General features: G+C 37.6%; 1 protein-coding gene across 3 annotated transcripts; it reads left to right on the top strand.

Moving 5' to 3' along the window:
* The first annotated feature begins 227 nt into the window (after nucleotides 1-227).
* Nucleotides 228-21068, top strand: LOC140147653 (uncharacterized). 3 transcript variants are annotated; one of them, XM_072169424.1, is made up of 12 exons: nucleotides 229-488; nucleotides 1885-2004; nucleotides 2640-2771; nucleotides 8235-8345; nucleotides 9556-9666; nucleotides 16353-16463; nucleotides 17238-17348; nucleotides 17535-17645; nucleotides 18115-18225; nucleotides 18972-19082; nucleotides 19177-19287; nucleotides 20569-21066. In XM_072169424.1, exons 1-12 carry the CDS (start codon nucleotides 398-400, stop codon nucleotides 20841-20843), a joined length of 1506 nt encoding a protein of 501 aa, XP_072025525.1. In that variant the 5' UTR covers nucleotides 229-397; the 3' UTR covers nucleotides 20844-21066. The 3 variants fall into 3 exon arrangements, with proteins under 3 accessions (XP_072025526.1, XP_072025527.1, XP_072025525.1); XM_072169425.1 differs by lacking the exon at nucleotides 17238-17348 and having other exon boundaries at nucleotides 228-488; nucleotides 20569-21068; XM_072169426.1 differs by lacking the exon at nucleotides 16353-16463 and having other exon boundaries at nucleotides 228-488; nucleotides 20569-21068.
* Nucleotides 21069-22006: the final 938 nt, after the last annotated feature.

The following is a 22006-nucleotide window of genomic DNA, read 5'->3' on the forward strand; positions in this document are numbered from 1 at the left end:
GCCGGGGGAGTGGGAAATTTTAGATGGAAATCCGAATTTTTGGAGGCCTTGATGGAAGAATATGAATATTTTACTTGAACCATGTCAAGTTTTAAATGGAGGGGAACGTCCCGCGATTTTTGTGTCTATTTATTTGTCAAAACTCCTGATCATCCCTGGCGTAAATAATGAACGATCCCTTATGCGGCCCATACACGATCAAAGTATTGATCAATACTGGGGACCCTAGATGCAGGAGTGGATACAAAATCTACCACTGTGCGTGTTCAATGGTAAATTTTGAATCCACTCTTGTATCTAGGGTCTTTGATATTGATCAATAAGATTGAACGTGTATGGGCCGTATTACGACGCAAAATCTAAATTTGATTGGTTTTAGATCACAGAAAGGTGTAAAATGGCGGCACTGGTATATAAAGCAGCGATCATCGCAATTCTAATATTTGGAGTAGTGAGTGGTAAACTTATGAAAAGTACCAGCCTGAAAGGTAAGAATGAATAATTATGAGACTGAGATTTTTTTAGAGGTGATTTTTTTAGGTGGACCTATTTGTTGCAGCGAGAGCACCAAAAAAGCGGGATTTTTATTCAACAACACCGACAAAGCGGGATTTTATGTCCAAACTTAAATTCTCTATTTTTGTGAATGGGTGGGTTTGCACGTTTTTTGGCGGATTGAAGACTGCACCACTGTGACAACCACATTCAGAAGCTTTCAGATTTTGCACATACAACAAAACTGACTTAAATGTGGATGATCATTGAGGCCTACCATTAAAACAATTTATTTCCAAATTTTGAGGTGTAATTGCTCTAGCGGTTTTGATATGGGAAACAAAAATGTGTATGACAATGATCATAACGTAGTACTTCCGGTGGTGGTTTACCACCTCTTCCTACGTTTTTGTTCAGACCATCTAAACGAAACATATCTCGGGCGTTATATTTTACTGGGATAATGATAAATATATGAGGTTTCTTCTGATACCAAAATTTCAGTTTTGATGAGGGAAAATGAGGCTATTGAGATCTGGTCACACACACGTAAGGTATTACAGATCCGGGATTTTTTTCCTCTTATCTTATGACAATAGTAACAAAACAAAGTCATTAATCATTGTTGGCATACAGATGTTAGATTCACCGTGTAAATCGGGTGCTCAGTGCCAGAAGTGTGTAAGTGTAATAGCTGCCATGTGTAGCTACTGTCAAATAATATAATATACATTTACTGTGTATAAATTGCCAAATGCTCATATAAGGCAGCTATTGCACTTACCCACTTCTGGCACTGAGGAGTCGAAATGCAATGAGAATAGTGGAATTGCTCTACATGATGCTGATCAATGTGGTCTCCACTTGTGCGTGACAGTGCCCGCAGACGGCGTCGCGCCGTGAGCGTCCTACACTCACACACCATTGCGTCATAAGTGTACACTCACACGCACTGTAAAGTCCTGTAACGCCGCACTTTCAAGAACTGCGCGATAATTTCCCGGATGCGGATTCGAGTGCCACGTAGACACTTGCTATTATGGATGTGGATCCCAAAACTGCGCATTGATGCCTATTGATGCGCACTGATGTGGTTCATGCTCTCGTGTGCATTCGCCCAATACCGGCATGTTATCTGTAGCTTTTGATTATTAATGTACGTAGAAATGATATATGGTGAAATAGGAAATTAATGAAATTTCAATATGAAATTAAAGCCGTTGTGCACATCGTTGAGAATATGTATGTTATAGGCAATTATAATATTTGTAGGAATAGCTTTGATCGTCACAGAGTTGGCTTCTTTGTTTATTCAATAACTAGAAAAACATGGTCTAAATTTTTCAATTGAGTTGATAAAATTATTGTAATTTTATTTGTATTTCATAGGCTATCGAAAAAGTGCATGTAGACTTAATCCATGTAAGAATGGCGCAAAATGCCGCGCAGGCTGGTTTGGAGTTCGGTGTGATTGCCCAGATGGATTTACAGGCAGATTCTGTGAAAAAGGTATATGGAGTACAAAAAAAATTCAATCAAACTAAATTTTTAAATGAATAATACGTTTGACAACTGGGCATAATCATAAAGCGGTACTGTGTAAATTATAGACACAAAATTAACATTTCTGAGAGCTGCATGCGGAAGTATACCATTTGCAATGCATTAGGAAATGAATTTGGAGAAAACCTTCTGTTAATAAAATACTATGCTGAGCCACCAGCCTGGGTGGCTCACACTCTAGTAATTTCAGATGATTGAGCTCAGTAATACATCAAAGAATGTCTTCCAATTCACGAAAACAAATAGATAATCAGCTTATCGGATTAAAAACTTAGAGGGAATGTCTTGCTGCTCAGTGAGTGTTTGTAATTATCAGAAGGTTTTCTCCAAATTCATTCTCTAATGGATTTATCTGCCCCATACGCTGATACGCATAATATTACAATCGTTGTCTAAAATAATGTCAAGTAAATTATTAAAAAAAGAAAAGAACAGAAAAAACCCTTTAAAGCAATTTAAACATGTTTCTAGGTTAGGACATAGTACAGTTGTGTCTATTTAAAAATTGTATCACACAACAGCATTACCATGTTTGCTGCCTGTACTTGAGAAGAACTTATTTCAAATTGTAAATGTTACAGGAAATCCATGTGGTCAAAATCCATGTCAAAATGGCGGGAAATGTGTTCCTGGTCATTTCATCGCTTACAGATGCAAATGTAGGACCGGTTTTACTGGACTCAACTGCGAGCATGCTAAATACTCGAAGAAGGGTAAATACTCCCGTATTTTTTTAGTCTTTATGATATAATTATATATCAATATATAAATAACATTTTGGCGAACGTTCGTGATCCAATTTTGGATTTGTCTAAACAGAACCGCAGTTTAATAAAAAGTTGTTTGGACATCTTTAAGAAATAAGTATAAGTATTATGTGCAATCTAGCCTACACTAGATACTAGTATACTGGACTTCATGTTGCACCACCATGGCCTCCCAAAAAGTTATTATACTAATAGAGACATTATTCATACTTACTGTGGCGGAATCTGGTAGCGAGCGTCTAAGGCAACTTGGTGATGACGTGGGCGTGCGACCAATCCGCACAGTCTTATGAATACTATAATACTAGTCACACTAATGAGTCAGACGTTGGATATAATTATGTCATTGTTCTCATCCTTTATTAGGGTTCTGGGCTGATCCAAGTGATCGGCTGGGGAGCGGTAGTAGTGGTCATTGATGCAGAGAGAGAGAGATATGTCTTGACCAACCTGCCTCGACGATCGCAGGGTATGGAAGAGCCAAGAATAATCGGCGTACCGGTTTATATACTCTGATATATCACGTGACCCAAAATAACTGAAGGGCGCCATCTCTCTTCTGAATCCATTTCCGCTACACACCCCCCTCCCCAAACCGATCCGTCCCGGATCGTACATAGTCGGGCCCGGGCGGGAAAGTGTGCGGTGATTGTTTTTCAAAACTGATCAAATCACACGCAACTGAATCTTGCTGATTCAGTAAGGATCGATCACTTACGCCTAATCGGAGCGGGGATCACCAAAAGAGCCGGACAACGACATGCAGGAGCATGCGGGAGGATACGAACATGGAACGAGATCATTCATGATCGTACATTACCCTCACCGCCTGTGCCCATACACATTGCTCTCAGATTCAATCAGTGCTCCTCCGGGTCCAAAATCTGGAGTAAATGATGTTTCCTTAAAAACTATCATCTTTATATTAACGCTTCAACACTTATAACATAATTATCAAAATGTGGGAGAATTGTCTGATTTTTGCAAAATATCTCCAACAAGCAATTTGATATATCCAAAACAAAATATCATCATCTTTAAAATTACTTGTTGTCATGCTTTGTGATAGTAAATGTTTAACAAAGCAGTTTTAAACTTCACAGCATGTATAATTATATGCTGGTAACCTTTATGACATTAAAGTTAGAAATCCGGAGACGCCTTAAAAAATTGTATCATAGCTCCGGTACAAGCATTATCTCTAGTTATCACTCATCAAAAAAATATGTGTTACTTCCACGATTACCTCACAAGCAAATAATAGGAGGGACCATTTATGGAGCCATCGCATCAAAGAAAGAGCCGGCCAGCGACGAGTAAGAACACAGGAGGAGCCTTCATAGATCGAACATCTATGACAGGCAACCGATCCTCGCCAGTGAACATACTCGTCACCGGTACACAGTGTCTTCGACCCTATATCTTCATGGCAGGAATCGCCATGGTAGGTTAAATCCACAGCCACGATTAGCCATTTGGTTCAAACCTTTAAAGCTCTTTTAAACTAATAATTAGTCGAGGGACATAACTAAGGCTACTCACAATAGCCGGGTAATCGATCTTGGTTGTGCGTGATTAAGCTTGTATACCCCATTGAGGTCAATGGTCATCGACTTTTATACTGCCTACAGTGAGTGCAGCTGTACTACACGCTGCACGCTGTAGTCCATAACAGGACCAACGCAATATAAAATGGTCAAATTTTGAGTTCAAAGCGCACGGCCAATTTTCAAAGCGCATTCTAGCGACTATCATATCTGTTCAACACGTATTTCCAAGTTTATGAGACCAAATCTGGTTTCTTGAAAAAAATCATGACGGGAGATATTCATCATTTTCTAACCCGGTATCAGAAGATTTTCGTCTGATATCAAAATCGTGCATAGCAATTCACGTGTATCGATCCCGTGTATTCATTTTAGTGTCCCTTCTGCACCAAATAATTATTAGCCAGGCGGTGTCGGTGTGCGGTAGACTCCCTATCCGATCCGACGAATCCCCATCCGGAGCAACAATGTCTCCTATCATTTAAAAGCAATCATATCATGCAAAATCAACCTGATTAATTGTTTAATACAAAATGCATGGCCATGCTTCCATAAATAATTTTACATGAATCTCTGCACATTGCAACTTTGGTACTCATGCATTATAATCGCGCTATATAACTGACTGACTCCGAAATTCCGGAGTTTAAAAACAAAGCCTAGGTGGGAATGTGCAGTGATCTCATCAAATCATGCATTGTAAACTACTGACAAGCAACACAAGTACACCAATCATCCCCGTTTCCAGAATCACCAGAAGGGCACATACTGTGACAGGACGAATAATCCTTAACACCAGGGATCTAGCTTCCCCGCGTGTCCCTCATCGACTGATTCAATAATCAATCCGACTGATAACTAAAATTCCGGAATGACTGATCCACCAATGTGAATTATTATGCAACATTAACATTTCACTTACGGTAGGCATTCCATTCATTCCTAGATGCTTTCAGGAATTACCGGAGCAGCGGAAGGGCCCAGACAGCGAAATGCAACGACATGGGAAGACTCCGACAAATCCTCAACCAATGCCCATACATGACACCAGGGATCACAACCGATGATCCAACAATTCCCGGAATCTGGAATAAATGATTTACCACCATCAATGCATTTATATTGTTTAAACTAAACAATCAGATCTTTCAAACGCCAATACTTGCGCAAAATCACACAATAATTGTACAATGTCATAGGATTTTACTTTGTACACGAGATCATGAGATTATGCAGCAAGATATTTACCAATCACATATATTTAAACTTGCTCCGACATTCCGGAGGTTTAAAAGAGCCAAGTTTTGTTGGAGCAATAGACATTGTTAAATTAAATTGTTTCAATAATCAAGAATTATTATAACATTGTATTAACTAATGTTATCCACTCGTAAATGTTATCATGGTTATGGTTTGGAAGGTGAAGATGGGATGAATAATGACCGGAATGTGTTGTGATGGACGGATGATGGAATGAGATGAAAAATCAACTGGAATCACATAATTATTTTGACCATGCATGCAAATTACCAATCACGCATTAGTTCACAGTAATTCCCCGCAGTTCTTGCTTGTTTCAATTTCTACGCCGGAGCAACATCTCCGGATCATCGGTAATCATTCCCACCGGAGCAACTTCTCCGGAGACACGTATTTATTTTCGCCGGATCAACTTGCACGATAAGGATTCCTGCCTGATACGGATAAAGCTATCCTGCCGGATTCGGATGAATCCGTCGGATCTGGATCAGAAGCTATCCTGCCGGATAGAAGCTATCCTGCAGGATACGGATGAATCTATCCTGCCGGATACGGATGAAGCTATCCTGCCGGATAGAAGCTATCCTGCCGGATACGGATGAATCTATCCTGCCGGATACGGATGAAGCTATCCTGTCGGATACAAGCTATCCTGCCGGATACAACTTGATAACAATCCTGTTATTTATACACTACACATATTCGCATGTGGTGGAGGCTCAGCTCCCATGTGCAGAATTTTTGTTGCATGGTTAGATGTGGATTTCTTTCAACCTCTCGCTTTACACACTGCCGAAAACTATAAAACTACTAAATTAATTCCCCTTAGTCCGCTTTCCATTCCGGACTCTGCTCCAACCACGGCATCCTTCTTCGTGGGAGTCTGCTACATAATTTCTCCTACCACGGCATCTCTATTTTTCCTCGTGGGAGTCTCTCCTCACTGCATCGACCACGGCATCTCAATTTCTTCGTGTGAGTCTCTCAGTACTGCTCCTACACGGCATCTCAATTTCCTCGTGGGAGTCTCTCATTACTGCTTAATTAGCATTGTTCGGCAACAGTGAAGGAGGACTTGATCCGATTATTATCAACATGCACATATCCGGCGACAAGTTCATTCTGCTACAGTTCTCATTAATGTACTCCGGTGATTTTCTTATGATTTTGAATTACTTTTCTCATTCGTTCTCTTTTTAGTGCTATCGGATGTAATCAATAATTTATCCAACGCTGTGTCACTTCCGTACCCTGCGGGCGAACGACGCTTCTCTCAAACTGGTTACTACATGATCGTTTTGAGTTGTTCAGTGTCCTGTATCTCTCGGCTCTCGGAGTGATTCATGATAAATCCGGCACTCCGGCTCTCTAAGTAGTTCATGATAAATCCGGCGCTCCGGAGTAATTTATGATGTTATTTCTTGTTGTTCTGCTTGTTCTGCTCCGTTAAGACTTGCAATCCCACCGCTGCCACCAATGTGGCGGAATCTGGTAGCGAGCGTCTAAGGCAACTTGGTGATGACGTGGGCGTGCGGCCAATCCGCACAGTCTTATGAATACTATTATACTAGTCACACTAATGAGTCAGACGTTGGATATAATTATGTCATTGTTCTCATCCTTAATTAGGGTTCTGGGCTGATCCAAGTGATCGGCTGGGGGAGCGGTAGTAGTGGTCATTGATGCAGAGAGAGAGAGATATGTCTTGACCAACCTGCCTCGACGATCGCAGGGTATGGAAGAGCCAAGAATAGTTAGTTAGTTAGTTAGTTAGTTAGTTAGGTTCGCTCTCGTAGGAGCAGGGTCACTGCTTAAAAAAGCTTGTCCCTCTGGTTGCAAAAACTGTTCAAAAGAACAGGAACTGGGTAACTTTTGGTCGCTGTATAAGCCGACCCACTCTGGTTGGTCAATCTGAAGTGACTTCTTGAAGACTTGTGTTTCAGCGTAGCCCCTGTGGCAGCCATGTAAGGCGCGTATCGGTTTTATACTAGCTCGCACTAGTCCGAGTCGTCGGTTCCCTTATAGCAAACTGCCAAGTCTTGTGAATAGTAAATTAGTCGCCCAGTCCGTTAACCGGTCAAGCCAGTACAACGAACCATAATGGGATAATGTTACTATTCGGTATAACTTTGGTTCGACCTTATGCTGCTGGAAAGCTCGGGATAGCTTGGGTGCTTCGACACAACAGGTAGGCTCATGTGCAGTGACACGTCGGTATGCACATTCAAACGTCTAGCTGTCGCCGCCCTCGTCACCATCCTTAACCTTCTTAGCGCAATAGGTCTTGCCTCTATTGTACCTTCACGTGCTCGTACCGTAGTCACTTCCCGACCGCCACTCACGACGAGTCGGTGACTGATTCGATTGATTATGATTGATGAGCCAAGAATAATCGGCGTACCGGTTTATATACTCTGATATATCACGTGACCCAAAATAACTGAAGGGCGCCATCTCTCTTCTGAATCCATTTCCGCTACATTACTATAAATATAGTTTTTTAATGCTGGGATAGTCTTTGAGTTTAATGTATTTCTTACAAAGTTACAATAAATTCTTCATCCGATGTCAATATCCTTTGTCACATTTTTATTGTTTTCAGTTAACTTTTGTCAAAAAAGTCCTTGCGAACATAATGGTAAATGTGTGAACTCAAAAACTAAACGAACATGTCGATGTGCGTTTGGATACACGGGAGATTCCTGCGAATATGGTATGTATAGTTGGAAAATGCATGGTTAAATTAAATAATTTAAACAGATTGATTGCTTGATTGATTAATTGATTGATTGATCAGGTAATGGATGGTATACAATCATGGACTAATTAATTACATACATTAATTAACATAATTGTAAATTTAAACTTATGATCTCAACACAAAATTAAGACGTACCTCAAATTTTCGGTCACAACTTTGACCTTCATCTGGAGACTGGCAACCCAAGTTTGGGATCAGTGACCTTTTGGACACTTGACCCCAAAACCCGGTCGTACACTCTGGGTAACTTGTATCGGCCCCCGTCGCGGTTGAGAGATGGTTGGTTGACTCTGTTGTAAATTGACTCCTTCACACCCCTTTCAAAGTATCTAGCGTCCCGGTCGAGGATTTTGACCTCATCCAAATCAACTTGGTGGCCGGGGATTCAATGTGGATGTGCTGGGAGACTTCCGACGAGGTAGTACTCGGACGACGGTGTTCTGAGAATCTGGTTTTCAAAGATCTTTCAGTCTCACCAATGTAAGATTCTGAACACTGGCCCCGTAGGGTTTTCCCCTGACAGGGGATGTAATACATTGGTCCGGTAATGTCTTTCTTCTCAGTTTTGTCTTTAGGTGAGACAAGTAGCTGCCTCAGAGTTTGAGTGGGTTTAAAACAAACTCTGATGCCGTAGGTGCGGTAGGTGCCAAAGATTCTTCGTAGGGCTTCGGAAGTTCCTTTAACGTAGGGCAAAACTACTTGTCCTTTTGTCTCAACGTTTGTATTTTTCGGGTTACTGTTCTTAGATTTCCCTTCTTTCGCTTTCTTCGCTTTGTCAAAGGACCAGTTCGGATAACCGCACTTCTTTAATGCACTGTTAATGTGCGATTTCTCCTCCGCTATGTCCTCTTGCTCAGATATGATACTGTCCGCTCATAGTTATATTTAAGTTATTTGCATTTATTCATTATTATTCTTTCATTGCTTTCATTCATTCATTCATTCATTCATTCATTCATTCATTCATTCATTCATTCATTCATTCATTCATTCATTCATTCATTCATTCATTCATTCATTCATTCATTCATTCACTCATTCATTCATTCATTCATTCATTCATTCATTCATTCAATCATAAATCAAGAAAATGCTTGTGTAGTTATGTTGTTGTTGTTGTTGTTGTGATTTATCCTGCAATATTCTTTCACTTCGATTTTAGTTAATTACTGTAGCTTAGACCCGTGCAAAAACGGCGCCACATGTGAGAACCAAGACAAAGGACGCAGATGTGTGTGTGAAGCTGGATTTGTCGGGAAATCGTGCCAGAACAGTGAGTACTATTAAGTATAGAGTGATAATCTGAATTCACTTTAGTATCATAATACTACATCTTATCAGCATCATGTTACTATTTTTAGGTTTCGACACATACCCTTTAGGTTAAATACCACTAATTAGAGCTGGGCAATGCTTGAAAGAGAGAGGGACTATTTTCTTGCATGGCATCTGAAAAAGGTGCTTCAAAATCACGGAAAATGCCAAGCTGTGTAGCCAAAGTTGTGTACATTTCAGAGAAATATGCAGAGATGACATGTTTTCTACCATTATTTTACAGTTTTGATGAAAAGTCCCCCACCCCCCCTCAAATTCATCCGCTGAACATCGATTTTCCCACCCATCTAGTCCTCCAAAAGAGGAAAGCGCACTGTAGGATTGTGGTCTTTACACTAAAGCGGTTTAAAACAATGAACCTCTCGGCTCGGGTTATCATTTATGTTGATAACAAGCAGATCGCCTAACGTATCTTAAGCTGAATTTATACTCGATCGCTTTTGCAGAAAAGCGATTTTCACGCACGTTCAATGTTTACTTACATTTCCAGAGCGTCAAGCCGATCAATCGATTCAAATCGCCGAGGCAAAAACGACGTCGCTTTTGCAAGTTGAAGAAATCTCAACTTCCCTGCGATATCGCTTGACACGTGAATGCGTCAACCAATCATATACAAGTTGTATATGATTGGTTGACGCATAATACAACCATCTGGATCTATTATTTTGCTAATTAATTTACCTTTCTCGATTATTAATTTTTGGTGATGAATTAATTCAAAGCAATAATTATTGACAGCAACTGATGTTTTTAAAATGTATTTTGTGGCATTTAGAATATTTTAATTGTCGTCTGCAATCGATATCGCAGTGATAAGTATAAATGCAAAAGCGACGAGCGATGCATCGCAAAATTCGGCGATTGCCCGTCGCTTTTCAAAAGCGTTTCATCGCAATCGCTCGGCGATCGAGTATACAGCTTTACGCTAGTTTGCGCGGTTTGTATTGCAAGGAGATCACTGGCTTGTGCGATGCTATTTTGTGCGGTTTATATTATAAAAAGATCACTGGCTTGCGCGACGTTATGTTGCGTAGTTGCCATTGCAAGGAGATGGGTCACTTGGGCGATTATCTTTGCGAATGGATGTTATTATATTATTATATTATTTGAGGAAACGGGTATCTTTCCTAAGCCACCGCCAGCCTGGGTGGGGTCCAGCGGCCCGTCTGTGGGGGTCCAGAGGCCAGTGTGGCCAGCGCCGCGCGAAGCTCCTTGAAATTAGAATGTATAAATTGCTCAGACAAGCTATATTGCAACACATTTTTGGTCACTAAGGAATATATTTTAAAATCCAGGTTTGTATACAACCCGGGTACAGTATGTCTATGAATCTGATTGACGTAAAAAATTTCACTTTGTAGACATACCAACAGCTCTTTCTTCTGCTTCAAGATCAAGGATGTAATGTGAATATTAGGAAATTGTTAAAGTGAATCATATCATATAAAAAGATGAAGATCAAGGATGTGGCGGATGAGATTTGTCATTGATGTTCTATCCAAACTCGAAGATCAAGGATGTAATGTGAATTTTAGGAAATTGTTAAAATGCATCGTATAATACAAAAAGCTGAAGATCAAGGATGTGGCGGATGAGATTTTTCATTGATGTTCAATAAAAACACGAAGATTAAGGATGTAATGTGAATATTAGGACATTGTTAAAGTGAATCGTTTCATATAAAAAGATGAAGATCAAGGATGTGTCGGATGAGATTTGTCATTGATGTTCTATAAAAACGCGAAGATCAAGGATGTAATGTGAATATTAAGACACTGTTAAAGTTAATCGTATCACATAAAATGAAGATCAAGGATGTGGCGGATTAGATTTTCATTGATGTTCTATCCAAACTCGAAGATCAAGGATGTAATGTGAATATTAGGAAATTGTTAAAGTGAATCGTATCATATAAAAAGATGAAGATTAAGTATACCGGCGGATGAGATATGTCATTGATTTTCTATCAAAACTCGAAGATCAAGGATGTAATGTGAATATTAGGACACTGTTAAAGTGAATCGTGCTATATAAAAAGATGAAGATTAAGGATTTGACGGATGAGATGTGTCATTGATGTTCTATCCAAACTCGAAGATCAAGGATGTAATGTGAATATTGGGAAATCGTTGAAGTGAATCGTTTCATATAAAAAGATGAAGATCAAGGATGTGGCGGATGAGATTTGATATTGATGTTTAATAAAATCTCGAAGATCAAGGATGTAATGTGAATATTAGGAAATTGTTAAAGGGAATCATATCATATAAAAAGATGAAGATCAAGGATGTGGCGGATGAGATTTGTCATTGATGTTCTATCCAAACTCGAAGATCAAGGATGTAATGTGAATTTTAGGAAATTGTTAAAATGCATCGTATCATACAAAAAGCTGAAGATCAAGGATGTGGCGGATGAGATTTTTCATTGATGTTCAATAAAAACACAAAGATTAAGGATGTAATATAATGTGAATATTAGGACATTGTTAAAGTGAATCGTTTCATATAAAAAGATGAAGATCAAGGATGTGTCGGATAAGATTTGTCATTGATGTTCTATAAAAACGCGAAGATCAAGGATGTAATGTGAATATTAGGACACTGTTAAAGTTAATCGTATCACATAAATAGATGAAGATCAAGGATGTGGCGGATTAGATTTTCATTGATGTTCTATCCAAACTCAAAGATCAAGTATGTAATGTAAATTTTAGGAAATTGTTAAAATGCATCGTATCATACAAAAAGCTGAAGATCAAGGATGTGGCGGATTAGATTTTCATTGATGTTCTATCCAAACTCGAAGATCAAGGATGTAATGTGAATATTAGGAAATTGTTAAAGTGAATCGTATCATATAAAAGATGAAGATCAAGTATACCGGCGGATGAGATATGTCATTGATTTTCTATCAAAACTCGAAGATCAAGGATGTAATGTGAATATTAGGACACTGTTAAAGTGAATCGTGCTATATAAAAAGATGAAGATTAAGGATTTGACGGATGAGATGTGTCATTGATGTTCTATCCAAACTCGAAGATCAAGGATGTAATGTGAATATTGGGAAATCGTTGAAGTGAATCGTTTCATATAAAAAGATGAAGATCAAGGATGTGGCGGATGAGATTTGATATTGATGTTTAATAAAATCTCGAAGATCAAGGATGTAATGTGAATAGTAGGAGAGTGTTAGAGTGGAGGGTATCATATAAAAAGATGAAGATCAAGGATGTGGCGGATGAGATTTGTCATTGATGTTCTATCCAAACTCGAAGATCAAGGATGTAATGTGAATTTTAGGAAATTGTTAAAATGCATCGTATCATACAAAAAGCTGAAGCTCAAGGATGTGGCGGATGAGATTTTTCATTGATGTTCAATAAAAACACGAAGATTAAGGATGTAATATAATGTGAATATTAGGACATTGTTAAAGTGAATCGTTTCATATAAAAATATGAAGATCAAGGATGTGTCGGATTTGTCATTGATGTTCTATAAAAACGCGAAGATCAAGGATGTAATGTGAATATTAGGACACTGTTAAAGTTAATCGTATCACATAAATAGATGAAGATCAAGGATGTGGCGGATTAGATTTTCATTGATGTTCTATCCAAAATCGAAGATCAAGTATGTAATGTAAATTTTAGGAAATTGTTAAAATGCATCGTATCATATAAAAAGATGACGATCAAGGATGTGGCGGATGAGATTTGATATTGATGTTTAATAAAATCTCGAAGATCAAGGATGTAATGTGAATATTAGGAAATTGTTAAAGTGAATCATATCATATAAAAAGATGAAGATCAAGGATGTGGCGGATGAGATTTGTCATTGATGTTCTATCCAAACTCGAAGATCAAGGATGTAATGTGAATTTTAGGAAATTGTTAAAATGCATCGTATCATACAAAAAGCTGAAGATCAAGGATGTGGCGGATGAGATTTTTCATTGACGTTCAATAAAAACACGAAGATTAAGGATGTAATGTGAATATTAGGACATTGTTAAAGTGAATCGTTTCATATAAAAAGATGAAGATCAAGGATGTGTCGGATGAGATTTGTCATTGATGTTCTATAAAAACGCGAAGATCAAGGATGTAATGTGAATATTAGAACACTGTTAAAGTTAATCGTATCACATAAATAGATGAAGATCAAGGATGTGGCGGATTAGATTTTCATTGATGTTCTATCCAAACTCGAAGATCAAGGATGTAATGTGAATATTAGGAAATTGTTAAAGTGAATCGTATCATATAAAAAGATGAGATCAAGTATACCGGCGGATGAGATATGTCATTGATTTTCTATCAAAACTCGAAGATCAAGGATGTAATGTGAATATTAGGACACTGTTAAAGTGAATCGTGCTATATAAAAAGATGAAGATTAAGGATTTGACGGATGAGATGTGTCATTGATGTTCTATCCAAACTCGAAGATCAAGGATGTAATGTGAATATTGGGAAATCGTTGAAGTGAATCGTTTCATATAAAAAGATGAAGATCAAGGATGTGGCGGATGAGATTTGTCATTGATTTTCTATCCAAACTCGAAGATCAAGGATGTAATGTGAATTTTAGGTAATTGTTAAAATGCATAGTATGATACAAAAAGCTGAAGATCAAGGATGTGGCGGATGAGATTTTTCATTGATTTTCTATCCAAACTCGAAGATCAAGGATGTAATGTGAATTTTAGGTAATTGTTAAAATGCATAGTATGATACAAAAAGCTGAAGATCAAGGATGTGGCGGATGAGATTTTTCATTGATGTTCAATAAAAACACGAAGATTAAGGATGTAATATAATGTGAATATTAGGACATTGTTAAAGTGAATCGTATCATATAAAAAGATGAAGATCAAGGATGTGTCGGATGAGATTTGTCATTGATGTTCTATAAAAACGCGAAGATCAAGGATGTAATGTGAATATTAGGACACTGTTAAAGTTAATCGTATCACATAAATAGATGAAGATCAAGGATGTGGCGGATTAGATTTTCATTGATGTTCTATCCAAACTCGAAGATCAAGGATGTAATGTAAATTTTAGGAAATTGTTAAAATGCATCGTATCATACAAAAAGCTGAAGATCAAGGATGTGGCGGATTAGATTTTCATTGATGTTCTATCCAAACTCGAAGATCAAGGATGTAATGTGAATATTAGGAAATTGTTGAAGTGAATCATATCATATAAAAAGATGAAGATCAAGGATGAGGCGGATGAGATTTGATATTGATGTTCTATCCAAACTCGAAGATCAAGGATGTAATGTGAATATTAGGAAATTGTTAAAGTGAATCGTATCATATAAAAAGATGAAGATCAAGCATGTGGCGGATGAGATATGTCATTGATTTTCTATCAAAACACGAAGATTAAGGATGTAATGTGAATATTAGGACATTGTTAAAGTGAATCGTTTCATATAAAAAGATGACGATCAAGGATGTGGCGGATGAGATTTGATATTGATGTTTAATAAAATCTCGAAGATCAAGGATGTAATGTGAATATTAGGAAATTGTTAAAGGAATCATATCATATAAAAAGATGAAGATCAAGGATTTGGCGGATGAGATTTGTCATTGATGTTCTATCCAAACTCGAAGATCAAGGATGTAATGTGAATATTAGGAAATTGTTAAAATGCATCGTATCATACAAAAAGCTGAAGATCAAGGATGTGGCGGATGAGATTTTTCATTCATGTTCAATAAAAACACGAAGATTAAGGATGTAATGTGAATATTAGGACATTGTTAAAGTGAATCGTTTCATATAAAAAGATGAAGATCAAGGATGTGTCGGATGAGATTTGATATTGATGTTCTATCAAAACGCGAAGATCAAGGATGTAATGTGAATATTAGGACACTGTTAAAGTTAATCGTATCACATAAATAGATGAAGATCAAGGATGTGGCGGATGAGATTTTCATTGATGTTTATCCAAACTCGAAGATCAAGAATGTAATGTGAATATTAGGAAATTGTTAAAGTGAATCGTATCATATAAAAAGATCAAGGATGTGGCGGATGTGATTTGTCATTGATGTTTTATCAAAACTCAAAAATCAAGGATGTTATGTGAATATTAGGAACATGAGTGTCGCATTATAATATAGACTGCACTGGGTAATCTTTATTATCTCCCTTTGTAGTCAGTTTGGCTGGACCAGGAAGTCAACAAAGCCAGCCACTGTCTGTACATTATATCCAATACATGCGCCCTATCATTTACTGCTGGAGGTACGCTACTCTTCTGCTTGTCTTGATTTATGTTGCTGAACATTATGTTGCTGTAAAACCAAGGTCAAAGGTCTAGCTTTCCATATTTGGAGTTGTACTCATTTGGGGTGTTTGGTGGTGGGGTGGAGTGTGCAATGCTGGTGGGATGAGGATGTTTGGGTGCGGTTATGGGGTGTGGCTGATTATACTGCAGTGATAACGTTTTTGAAATCTACATAAAATTATGTGAGGGTATGGACCATTGGACCAGTGACTAAGTGACGTATATATTGTGTGATAGATTTTATAGCTTTGTTCCTTTCTTTAATCACTTCAGGCATTCTTTCCGCTTTATCTTATTTCAGTTGATTACTGTAGTGTCGACGGCTGTGAAAACGGTGGTACATGTGAAAATTTGGACGAAGGGCGAAGATGTGTATGTCCGGTTGGATTCATGGGAGAATTTTGCGATACTGGTATAGCTTTTTTATTTGTTTGTTTTGTTTTCCAATTAAAAGTTACTTTTCGCAAAAATTACAGTAACCAGTTAACTGTAATTTTCATGGACGGCGGTAGTATGTGACAATGTGAGAAGATGTGTATAATGAACAGCTTTTGAACTATTTTGCTGCTGGATAGTTTCGCCTTTGACCACCTTAAAAGTCTGGATTTCCAACAATCAAGACAGGACAAAAAGTCTGGATATCCGAGCTCCTCTATAGGGGGTGCATCTATTGTCTGGAATAGCCCATTAGATAGGCTCCATATGCCACTGTGCGGTTATTATGTTCTGTTAACAGAACACAAATACAAAATGTAACGATATTTTTATTAATCTACAATATATGTTTTGGCACACAAACATTATGTACCCAACAATCAACGAAATCAATGTTGGCACACTCTGGCATACTAAATGTAAATCGCCATCCCTCTCCCCCAGTTCAATGTTGATGAAAGCTTTTTTTTTCCATTGGGCTCTCCAGTCTCCCCAACATTGATTGAGGGGGAATGGGGGAGGGAAGGGGAAAGGAGAATGTTTGTACTTCTCATCAAACATAGTTATACTAATTTCACTGAATTATCAGAGCGGCAATGAAGAGTTGCAACATATTGTCAAGGTGTGCCAACCATTAATTTCGTTGATTGCTGACGTTTTTGATGGTATAAAAGTCTCAACATTTTTCTAGAAAATTGGGGGATGTGGCCGGGAATCACACAATACGTATTCTTTAACTTTTTTTTTACAGTTGATTACTGCAGTTTTCACCGATGTAAAAACGGTGGTACATGTGAGAATTTGGACAAGAGCGGAATATGTGTATGTCCGGCTGGATACATTGGAGAATCTTGCCAAACTGGTTAGTGTATCAATTGGTTGTATAAATTAGTATGTGCTGCATGTGGGAATTTGGGCAATGACCGAAGATGTGTATTATCCGATTGGATTTATTGGAGAGTCTTGTGAATCTGGTAAAGTGTGTGACTTTTTTTTTCATACACAAGCAGTTTAAGCATTCTTTTAATTTTCTCTGATTTTTTTGCAGTTGACTACTGTAATTTGCATAATTGTGAAAATGGAGCTACATGTGAGAATTTGGGAAACAGCCGAGGATGTGTATGTCCAGTTGGATTTACTGGAGAATCGTGCGAAACTGGTAAGTGTAGCCATATTTTGATATACTCTATGTGGCACATGTGAGAATCAAGTGATTGCAAAATAAATGTTGGTAAGATAACCTTGTGTTACATGTGAGAATTTGAGCAACAACCAAGATGCGGGCAGTGACTTTTATTTTAAAGCGGCATTTCGTGATTCACAGTCCATCACTCACTTTTCTCAAAAAAGTTGAGATTCTTATAGTCCTACTACTGGAAACCTCTGGCTACATAATGTTTATGTACAAAAAATTCTTCGTTCTGGTGTACCAGAACTCAGTGCCATAACTGGCAAACGCAAAATCGGAATCAATAGAATTTTTTGTGTGGAAATCTGCCGAAAAATGTCACAAAAAGAGTATGCCAGGATCACAAAATACTCCTTTAAAGTTTACTAAAAGGTTTTGATTTCGATAATATTACTTTGAAGTTTTAAGTATTTTCTTGACTGTTCCTTATTTTTTGCAGTTAACTCTTGCAGTTTGGACGGATGTAAAAATGGCGGTACATGTGAGAATTTGGCAAATGGGCGCAGATGTATTTGTCCCACCGGGTTTATTGGGGAGATTTGTGAAAATGGTTAGTGATATAACTTTTCAAAATTATGAGCCAATCAAGCAGCAGTATCGTGAAAAGTCAATTTTGAGATTTTTTGTATCAGCTTTAATCAACTTCTAATAAGTTTTAATGTCATGTTTGACATCATTAATCATGTCAATCAATATGTGACATTAATCAAGTTTAGTTGAAAACATTTTTTTTTCATTCTTATTTTGTGCGGAAACGCGGGCAAAGAAAGTCGGCGTTACTGCCAAATTTGTTTTTAATCTTAAATTAAACTATAGCTGTAATAAATGTTGTGAATGGTGTATGTGTTTTTTCTTGGAGTGCGTATATGTGGGGTGCGTCAATTGCGCTGTGTTTGTTCTGGGTGACGTGGGTGGGGATGGGGTGTATAATGTTTTGCTTGTTAGTCTATGACCCGAACAAGCAAAATAGGAAAATGCAGTGAATTTTTAAGCTTTTTTTTTCCATCATGCAAATGAACTTTTAATCAACTTTAATGGGGTGTATAATGTTTTGCTTGTTAGTCTATGACCCGAACAAGCAAAATAGGAAAATGCAGTGAATTTTTAAGCTTTTTTTTTTTTTCATGCAAATGAACTTTTAATCAACTTTAATTTAATATCTGATGTTATTAATCAATATTGCAACAAAAGAAAGTCAAGTAATATTATCTTGAACGGTATATATCACCTCACCTGTGAGTTTGTCCTCACAATTTCGTTTCTCATCGTTTTATCGCTTTACCGTTATCTTTTTAGTTGACTTCTGTAGTTTGAAAGGTTGTGCAAACGGTGCTGTGTGTGAGAATTCCAAAGATGGACGACGATGTATTTGCCCAAATGGATACATAGGAGACTCATGTGAAAATGGTTAGTATATTCACGATATTGTATTGCAAAATTTAATTCCAATTTCAAACCATTTTTTTTCAATCTCTTATATCCCTGCTGTATAATTTTTTAGTTGACTACTGCAGGTTTGATGGATGTAAAAACGGAGCTACGTGTGAGAATATGGCCGACGGAAGAAGATGTATTTGTCCGCCCGGCTACACCGGCGAATCTTGTGCAGAAGGTATGTAGGCTACATATTATGTTATGGCACAAATAATAGGAGCTCCAATAATGTTTTTAATATTAGAGCTAATGGGCAAATGCAATTGCATTAAAGCAATATTATAACATTTTCAAACAAAATAGATTAGCATTTCTTTGCCATAAAATGTTAGCTTTTACTGTCAGATATATCCCCTTTTATTTTCGAGCCGAACAACTACGGCAAAGCAAAGAAAATTGGAATTTACTACCAGCGCACATGTCGCCAATACGTACCACTCCTTCGGTCATGTTGTGGTACGACCCTTTGTTGTGTATATCACCGTCCCGCACGCCGTGACGTACTGTGTGTTATGAACATCGTGTATGCGTTCGACTAATAATTCCATCGTAATAATAAAGCGCTGAATCAGCCTTTAATTCAAAATCACGGATTTTGACAAAACTACAGCACTTAGAGTCTTGATTTTTGCAGGGTATATTGGTTTAATAAAGTACAATTTAATCGTGTAAAAAAAGGAATTTTAAAAATTCAGTGAGGACGTCTTCCTCAGCAAATGTTATAATATGGCTTTAAGTATGGGTGGTCTGATTTTTTCATATTTTTTCTATATACTTTGAGGTATATAATTTTCCGTCATATTGCTCCAGTGGTTTTGATATAAAAAGCAACAACACTGTCTTATAGGATAGTACACATATCACTTTTTATTTTTTATTACGTTGTTGTTCACACTATCTAAACGAAACATATCTCGGACGTAAAGTTTTACTGGGGTATTGAGAACAAATATGGGTTTTCTGTTGATACATAACTCTCGATTTTTATGAGAATAAAAATGGAGATAAAGCTGTCGATCTGGCCACACATCTTCCTGTAACTTATAGCCTATATGCTACTTGTGGGGATGCACACACGTGCGTGGGGTGCGTGTGGATGGGGTATATGCGATGTGAGTGTATTTAGGGTGGTGGGTGATGTCATTTAATGTGTGTGTTTACGAACCGGGGTGGTATGCATGTGGTATCTTGCGAGTAGTGCATTAGCGGATACCCGTGGCATGGAAAGTCCACCTTACTGTCAAATTTTTCCTCAATTGAAAATAAATGTAACCTATCCTTTTATTTTCATGTTGCGAATGGTGTGTACGTGGGGTGGTGGGATGAGGATGTATAGGGGTACGGTTATGGGGTGTGGCTGATGTTGAATGTATTGGTGTGTATGTATTAGGGTTCAAAATATTGTAGACGTTATTACGTCGTAAATTTTACACACTCGAGTTATTCTTTTGTTTTGTAGAAAGCATTGTCGTGGCCCCTGCCGCTGGCTTGAAAATATTGCCCAGCAGTGAAGATACCAGTGAAGAGCACGAGACAGTCAGTGCGACTACAGACTCCGATAGTGAAGAAGAAACTGCCACTCTGCCTTGTAACTCTTGCTTTTGCGAAGAGATGAAAGTATCGGTCATAACTTTGGCATATCATGTGTGTTCAAATACTAATTGTTCGACGAAGTGCGACAATGTTCCACCACAAATTCCACATTGCCTGGAAGAAGCATTTCGCAAGATGTGAAAAAAAGCAATAAAAATTTAATTTTGAACAAGATTAAAGAAGATTTTTAAGTCTTCGTTGCTATTGGTATTTGGTATAAACGTTTTAAACAGAGAAGTACAGTATAATTTCATGTAACTACAGCCTGTCTCAAAAAATATTGTGCAAGTGAAAAGCGCCCTCTTTGGCAATTAGCAAATACCGTTGTGACATTATGCTTACATCAACGTCAAGAACGTAATCTTAGCTATTAAATGCCGTTTGTTCTGTTCAATTTGCTTGTTTTAATCTCGAGATATGTTTAGTTAACAACGCAATGGTAAAATCACAATTGTGCCACATTTACTAGGGAAGAGGGATGTAGCCTACATGTAAATCATTGATGATAGCATCATGATCAAGTTTATCAAGAGTTCCTTCGTGAAATCAAAAGAATACATACGCAATAATACAAAATAATATTGTTTTTACTGTTTTATCATGATACAGGTATAATGATTATCTTTTTCCAATTAAAATATATATAAATAAATATTTCACATTCTGCTGTAAAATATAATACAGTGTGTCTGTCATTGTCAATGATTTTATCATGGTAAATACTGTTCTCTTTGTCACTCAAGACATGTTAAAGGACAAACATAATTATATTGCACACTTATCGGTAATGAACGCGTAAGTTACTTGTTGGGAGAGAAATTAGACAAAATAATGGATGCGCGCTGATGTTGATGCGTCTAATGCCTGAAGTGGGGGAATGCATTAGACGCATCAACCTCAGCTATATTGATTTACCTTGTACAGACCTTTTCCCTGTAAAAGTGGCACAATTATTGTGATTTTACCCTTTCGTTGTTAACTAAATATATCTCGAGATTAAAACAAGCAAATTGAACAGAACAAACGGCGTATGAGAGCTAAGACTGTGCCCTTGACGTTGATGTAAGTATTATGTCACAACCATATTCTCTAATTGCCACAGAAGGCGCTTTTTACTTGCACAATTTCTTTTGAGACAGGATGTTTATTGAGTGGGTTGGTATGGCAACTTGACAAGCAATATACATGTGTAATCGCTAATAACGATCGACTAAATAATATAATCATCTTCGACCTTAATCTAAACTAGAGGAGACTTCATTTTTGGTTAATGGGTCATATTTTGGGGGTATACACGCTATATC

This window comes from Amphiura filiformis, chromosome 3 (genome assembly GCF_039555335.1).
Source record: "Amphiura filiformis chromosome 3, Afil_fr2py, whole genome shotgun sequence".
NCBI classification, from domain to species: Eukaryota; Metazoa; Echinodermata; class Ophiuroidea; order Amphilepidida; family Amphiuridae; genus Amphiura; species Amphiura filiformis.